Here is a 7,732-nt window from a genome sequence, read left to right as displayed (position 1 = left end):
GTTGTCTTTTCTCCTCAAGAGTGATCCTGCGTGCGTTATCAAAGGAAGCAGCAGCGTTTAAAGATAGTGTGTCTCCAGACCTCTCGATTGGAGGCCATAGTAGACTAGTTATGATGATCAATATGGCCAATATGTTGTTTCAGGGAGTCCTTGAATCTTCTCTTCGGGGGCTCCTCTCTAGCGGCAGCCAGTGGCAAGTTCACCATAAAGCATGATCTTAGGGAGGGCGGTAGTCCTTCATCCTTGAGACGTGTCCTGCCCAACGCAGCTGTGTTCTCAGCAGCATCGCCTCAATACTTGTGATTGCTGCTTGTTCTAGAACAGATGTATTAGTCACGTAATTTGACCAATCAATCCTAAACATCCACTGGTCAGATTATATTATACATTCTTATTATACATATCAGTTCAGAGTTGTATCTCAAGTTCTGGAAATGCTATCTAGAACTAACAATAGCTATACAACACATTAAAATGTGTATCACTGTTACTAATATACCAAATTCAGATGTATTTTTAAAGTAAGCAATGATATTCTTTGATCACTGACTAACTTACAATAAAACTGATGATGCATTTATCTGTATTTTTGTAGGTTTTGCTGAGAACAACAGCAGGAGAGATAGATATAGAATTATGGTCAAAAGAAGCACCAAAAGCATGTAGAAACTTCATCCAGCTTTGTATGGAAGGTAATGATAGCAGTTGTTGAAGCTACTTCATATGAAATCTTTGTGCTCTTTTTGTAAAATAGGGGTTATAAATATGTTTTAACTGTAATACATCAATAAGTTTATTTCTACTTAAAAATTAACACGATGTTTTTCAAGGTTACTAATGAACCTAGTGGAGAAAAAAAATTGGATAGTTTTCTCAACTTAAGCGGATGATGTATTGTTACTGAAATGGTGCCTGTCAGAGGCTTGGAAAAGCTTACTTTCAGCAAGCCTCTACTAAGTATAACTTCTTTAGTGTGTGTATGAAATAGCACTGATGCAATATTGGATATCCTCCAAAATTCTCATTTCTGTGTCGCCGTATTTACTACCTTTTCTTTTTTTTTTTCTGTGAGTGTTTCTGATTTTTTATTTGCTGTATTTTTTTGTTGATAGAAGCTCTGTAAAGCTCTCCACTGAAGTAGTGAGTACCAAAACAAGAAGCTCCCTCTTCGGAAACTGTAAAAAAATTTGTGAAGGACTTGATGCCTTTATATGTTTTCTAACTGCTGCTATTATCCCATTTATGCATTTATAGAGTGGCTAGGAGTTCTTTTTGCCTTCATCTGTTAAGCAGAAATAGCAGCCTAGGATTTGTGCCTCCAGCACAGATCCAGCCTGTTCTGTGTTCTTGCACCTATAGTTGAATTTTTTTGACCCTGCTTTGTCTTGCAGCATGCTGCAGATTTATTTTTGTTCAAAAATAATTAAAAAATCAGAAATATATGTCAAGTAAAGTTTTCATTCCTTTTGTTTTCTTATGACCGTGTAACCTTTATCAGATAGATAGATAAGATGGATTAGATAGATGGATAGATAAGAAGATAGATAAGATAGATAAGAAGATAACTTAAGGAGAAGAATGTGCCACCTATTTCATTCTGCGAAAATTATCAGTTTAGACACAGTGTAAGTGGTGAAAGGGGTGACACGTGTGTTCTACGCTGGTCCATGGAAGTGCTAATCATCTGATATATGAATATGGCTGATGTTGTATGTGAGACATTGTCTGAGGCAGAGCATTAGTAGTTCTAGCTCTCCTTTTAAATTGATGCATTGTAATTGTAGTATCATTCCAGTAGTAAAACTTAAAAGCTGAAAAGGAAGTAGTTAATCAAGATCATTTTGGTAGCGATGGGCGGGGTCTTTTGCAACAGAAACATATGACAACGCAGGGGTTTTTTTGTAAGACTGTGTGGAATAGAAGGGAACCCAGTGGCATCAGCAAAATCTACTGACAGTACTTCCTTTCTGGAACTTCAGTCTCTGGACATCCCTGCATGATCTATATGAAAGTTTGATTTTGAGACCACTAACATGTATTTAATGTTTTATTCTTTTTTCCTCTTTATTTTAGAGTATTACAATAACACAATATTTCACAGAGTAGTGCCTGGCTTTATAGTGCAAGGAGGTGATCCTACTGGTACTGGATCAGGAGGAGAGTCAGTCTATGGAGCTCCCTTCAAGGTGTGTCTCTGTATATCTCATGCATTAATTTTTGGTTATTTGCTATCTCTTGTTCTTCCTACCATGTTATGTTGTGAAAAATCAAATGTTATATGAAACACGTGCAGTATATTATTTCACATGCTGCTTCAGTGTGTTTGAATATGTCCCTTTGAACTGAGAGTTCTTAAATCTAGCTATTCTGATATTATGATAAGTGTATAACCATATTAGCATGAGCTTCACAAGAGAAAATTGAGGAGAGGAAGAATGAAAAGTAGGTCTTGATATGTGACAACTCAGAAGTGTTTGTGCACATTGTATCTCATTTGGCAAAGGTCTCTGAAGGCTGTATATGTGTCCATTGGTGTTCTTGTTATCATCAAGGCTCATCACTTAGCCAGGAGGGTCAAATCCCGAGTGAAGCTAGGCAGGCTCAGCAGCTGTGTTCTGTCCTGCCTGATATTTTATTTCGGATGTGGCAGGCACCTTTAGCTCATGACTGAAGGTGCATAGCCTGTCTCTGGGCCTTGCATCATCTTGCCCCTAGACTTGTACATTTGGCACGAATGTGAAGTTTTGGGAGGGATTGGTAACTAAGCAGAGAACAAAACAAGTATTACCAATACTGTAGTAGCATTGCTGCTTAAAATTAATATTATCTCAATATTGCAGTGTTTAGAATTGTGATGTTACCGTGGTATTCATATATTACTCAACACTTTCTCTTTGCTTTGAAAGGAGTCCTATTTTGTCTTCTTATGGTACAGAAAATGTTCTTCCTATGGATTTTTGCGTTAATGTATTATTACAACTTCTTATTGTGGTTACTTTCAGTTACTTTACATGAATTATGATTTTTCACATAAATACAGTGATTCACAAGAATGGTACTTTTAGATGAAATGTATGAAATGCAGTTACTTTTCAAAACACTTCTGATTTTGTTAATGTTGGGGGGTAATGAATGCAAATAAAAATAATGAATAACAGTAGATTTTTAGGGAACAATTGGAAAAATAAAATTAACAAGACAGAAATTTGAGGGTTTTTATTAAATAATATGTCTTTCTGTTATTGATATACTAGTTCCTAATTTTTTATTTGGTGTTCATTGGTTATGTGTTTATGGTTTCTTTTGAAGGTTGTTCACTTGTTTGCATTATTATAGACACAAAGGATTAAAAGTATTGACTAAAATAATTTTTGCTGCTCAAAATAGAAACTTTTAAATATAATTGTGGCACTAAGTTTGAAAATACTTTTATTACTGTCTGAATTTTAAAAAAAATTAACAGCATGTTTTCTGTGCGTGCGTGTTGATGTGAATAAGCCATAGCTAAAGAAGTGAAAAAAATAATTACATACTTAAATGGTACTGTTTTCTCTTGTGTTTTGATAGGATGAGTTCCACTCACGACTGCGATTTAATCGAAGAGGACTTGTTGCTATGGCAAATGCTGGGCCCCATGATAATGGGAGTCAGTTTTTCTTTACACTGGGTCGTGCAGATGAACTTAACAACAAGCACACAATCTTTGGAAAGGTCTGCTACATCAACTAGAGTCCCAGTTTAAGTTTGACAGAAGCTACTATAAGTTTCTCTGACGGCTAATTTAGTGTTGTTTGCTGCTACGTACATTTGAAACTTATTTCACTGCTTTCTCAGCTGTCTCCTTTCTCTTTGTTTCCCATATCTGGCAGAAATGTTTCTACGGGTTGTTCCCATTATTCTGTACTTTGCTGTTGTCATTCTTCTAAATTGTATTTTCATGTTGTGCTGCCTTTAAATAGTCTTATTAATATTATTATGGTTCTGTTTTATTAATTAGTTCATCTAATACTAATGACATTTAAGAAAATTGTGTGCTTAGATTCTAATTACTCAAGAAGAATCAGGAAAATGTAAAACATAAAACGAATTTACCACTCTCATGATTTACTTAGAAGAAAATAAACCAAATATTTTTTTATTTCAGTGGTTTTTGTTTTCCTGTTTCATAGCTCACAAATAAGAATTTGACATCTTGCCCTGTGTACATTCTCAAAACTACCTGTATTCCTTCAACTTTTGCCATTAAATTTAAAAACCCCAAACCTTTGTACACTGTACTTGCTTTCTTTTAGAAGTCTTACATGCTTACAGTGTTTCCTATATAATTTGTATTTTCAAAATTTCTTACATAATAATTGCCTTGTATTTTGGGGAATAAATAACAAAAATTACAGGCAAGGACTTTCAAGCCTTTTTTATAAATTTGCCAGGTTACAGGGGATACAATATATAACATGTTGCGCCTTGCTGAAGTAGAAGTTGACAAGGAAGAGAGACCTCTCAGCCCACACAAAATAAGAAGTAGTGAGGTGAGTATGTTCTGGTTTGAAAAGTGATGTTTTAAAATTCAGTGTTCAGAAAACTTGGCATATTGTTTTAAAATACTGAATCATTAAATTACAACAAAATACATACTAAAGATGTGTCTAAAATTCTGCTTTTTTCACAGGTTTTGTTTAATCCTTTTGATGACATTGTCCCAAGAACAAATAGAAGACTGAAGAAGGACAAACCAGAAGAAGAAACTAAAAAGTCCAAAGTAAAAGGCACAAAGTAAATATATGCAACATAAGCAATGGTTAATTTTCTTTCACCTTTAGTTTGCAGCTTGGCAATTTTTTTGTTTCTATTTCTGCTTTTGAAGCACAAGGCTTTACCAAAATGCACAGAGTAATCTTACATAATCTTAGCAAAACTTACTTCCCTGTTTCCAAGGTGGATCATGCAAATCTAGTGTGTCTTTGAAGTGGTTCCTGTGCATCAGCTGAGCTGTGACTGTTTCATGCATGGTGATAGTTGCAAAAGTAAAAGTTAGCTCGAGTCTTTCCCATATGCCAGGATGGGCAAGCATCTGACTAAGATGATAATGCAGTTGAAATGTACTAGTAGTACTAGCCGGGCCATAACTCAGTTGTTCTGCACTTTTTGAACTTATTTTATCAGCTACCACTTCTCTCCCACTGAAATACTTAGCAAAAGACAGGCATTTTGACGTGGCAAATTTCAGTTTCTGTGAATGAAAATTCGTAGTCACAAACAGGCAATGAAAAATAATAGGAAATCTGAAGTGTGCATGCTGTCAGTTCTGCTGCACAAAAATAAAACATGTTGCAACTGACTGGTTTCAACATCGCATAAATAATTAACTCTTGAAAAAAAGAAATTAAAGATCATTATTTCTTCTAATTACATTCTGTGGATCTGTGCACATTTGATGCCTTTCCAAGCCATCATATCTTGAACATTTTGTGTCTGTTACTTGAGTGCTGCTCTGTTGAGGAAAAAAAATTAAAAATGCAACAGAGCTGTCATCATATAAGAGTCAGTGGAAGTTTGTCAAGTCAGAATTTCTTAAATTGTATCTTACCATTTTCTAAGTGGTGCTTCACTGTCCTTGTTTTGTCTCAGGAATTCAATAGACCATGCTTTGCTAAATATTTACAGCTTGTAGCAAAGCAGCATGTTGTAGTTGTTTGGAATTGGTATATTTAACAGGACAAGAAGTTTTTTGAAATCACACAGAATATGAAAATAAGATGTTTAAAGATAATGGAATGTTACTAAAACTGTATTTAAAGTTTTACTAGAAAATGATTTTTCTCTCTTACAGAAACTTTAACCTGCTTTCCTTTGGGGAAGAAGCTGAAGAAGAAGAGGAAGAAGTCAGTAGAGTTAGTCAGGTACTGTACCAAATTATTATCATTTTTCTTTTCAACTTAATTACCTTTCTGCATGTTTGTGAAAAGCTTTAAAGTTCTTAGTCTTGTTCTTTTGTATGAGTTTTGAACAATACTAGAAATTGCTTCAGTTTTTAGGATTCTACAGTTTTAACATTTTGATAAAAACAGAGGTTTTTACTTTTATGACTTTAAAGGTGCCTTCAGTTACTGCATGGAATTACTACATTTCCATGAACATACTGTTTTATAGTATAGTTCTGTGTCTGCTGTTTAAAATTCATGTAGGTGATAGGTACTTCGTTCTTCTTCAGCTCCTTAATTTAGAGTGTGGGATTTTATGGTAAAATACTTGAGTTTTGAGCATCATCTTGTGCATTGCCAGTGCATTCCTAGCTCCATGTTCTTATGTGTATTCATTATTCTGTGTGCAAAATGAAGTGGGACTATTGTGGAGAAAATAGTCCATTATCATAATTTAATGTTGCACTATTGCGAATTGTTCACCTTCACAGAACTAGGGCTGCATAGTTGGTCTTTGATCCAACACTTCCTTCCCTGACTTTGCAACTTAAATAAAGTTAATTTAAAAACTTTTCAGTAAGTTGTTACTCTTGTTTCTGCTGCCGACCAAATTATTTCACTAGAGCCCTAGGCTTTCTACAGTTCAGATACCTCTCTGCTTCAGGTAGTGAACAGAATACATGATCCTGAGTCCTGTACCACATAAGTGAAAAATGGTGGTCAGTCCTCAGGAATTAGTTAAAATACAAAAGAAAAACAGTGAATAATGATGGACAATATTACAGTGAAATTATGTCAGTCAGGATGATAGTAGAGTAGTTTTAAGTATTTTTCTTTCTTTTTCAAGTTGCCAGTCAGACTAACTATACTTGTTTTTCTTAATATGCTCATCTGCGGTTCTGCTCTTGGTATATGTCTAGCTTTTAATAATGCATTTAACTCAGTTGCTTTGATGTTCTTTCTTTCTATGCCAAATACTTGCTTTTCAGTTTAAAATTATCTAAATAGAATGTGATTTTCATGATAAGCCTAATTTCAGTGTTGTCATGCTGTCTTTCAACTCAACCTCAAAATCTCATTCTCCTGTTTGTCATGACTAAATTATGGACTAGCTGTAGCTGGATAAATAACCACATCAACTGTTTATGAAAAAATTCTGTTCATTTTTTACAATAAAATAAAACCTTCTTTCCTAAACTTCGCTTCTTGTTCCTAAGAGGTCTAGATCAATATCTTTGTAGTTCTGGACGTTATCCTAGTGTTGATTGAGTTGAAGTACATGAACATCAGCACTAACTTTCATTCTCTTCATATGGCAAATGGAAGGTCAAAGTTAATAATGACATCCTTTGACATTTACAAACTCAAAATCCTTTTATGAATTTTTTTTTTTGCTGGATGCAGTAAGTCTTGCTTGTTTCAGTGTAAAAAGGGTGTACTTTGAAGGACAGAGTTTGAGGAAAGTCTGCAAGTAACTGAGGAATCCTCTAACAGAACTGGGAAAAGGGAACATTTTCTATTAATTTTTAGTGTAGTGAGGCTGAGCCTAAAATTATTTGAGGAGCAAATGAAAGCACCATTTCAGGTGTTTCAGGGTATCTACCCTTAGTCTACACTAGGGAATATATTTTGCCTTTGCTGCAATGCATCTTGTTTCTGAGGCTGTACAAAGAAGGGCAAGAAGAATAACTGGGGATATGGATCACAGTAGCTTTAAAATTTAAAAAAGGGAGAGAGGAAGGAAATTACAAGAACAATTTTTTCATATTTCCTGCAGTATAGTGATTGAGACACAAAAATAAATGAGCAAA

At 34.7% G+C, this 7,732-nt stretch overlaps 1 protein-coding gene across 2 annotated transcripts in view; it reads left to right on the top strand.

Moving 5' to 3' along the window:
• The window catches only part of CWC27 (CWC27 spliceosome associated protein homolog), a 101,319-nt gene that overhangs the window by 698 nt on the left and 92,889 nt on the right, over positions 1 to 7,732 (top strand). For both annotated transcript variants that reach the window (XM_027671577.1, XM_027671578.1), the window contains exons 2-7: positions 596 to 692; positions 2,074 to 2,186; positions 3,568 to 3,711; positions 4,431 to 4,529; positions 4,670 to 4,773; positions 5,831 to 5,900. In XM_027671577.1, coding sequence (XP_027527378.1) covers positions 596 to 692; positions 2,074 to 2,186; positions 3,568 to 3,711; positions 4,431 to 4,529; positions 4,670 to 4,773; positions 5,831 to 5,900 — 627 coding nt within the window. The remainder of the gene's footprint in view (positions 1 to 595; positions 693 to 2,073; positions 2,187 to 3,567; positions 3,712 to 4,430; positions 4,530 to 4,669; positions 4,774 to 5,830; positions 5,901 to 7,732) is intronic.

This window comes from Neopelma chrysocephalum, unplaced genomic scaffold (genome assembly GCF_003984885.1).
Source record: "Neopelma chrysocephalum unplaced genomic scaffold, ASM398488v2 Primary Assembly neopelma1_97102, whole genome shotgun sequence".
Taxonomy (NCBI): domain Eukaryota; kingdom Metazoa; phylum Chordata; class Aves; order Passeriformes; family Pipridae; genus Neopelma; species Neopelma chrysocephalum.
This window is presented reverse-complemented; position numbering and strand designations above follow the sequence as displayed.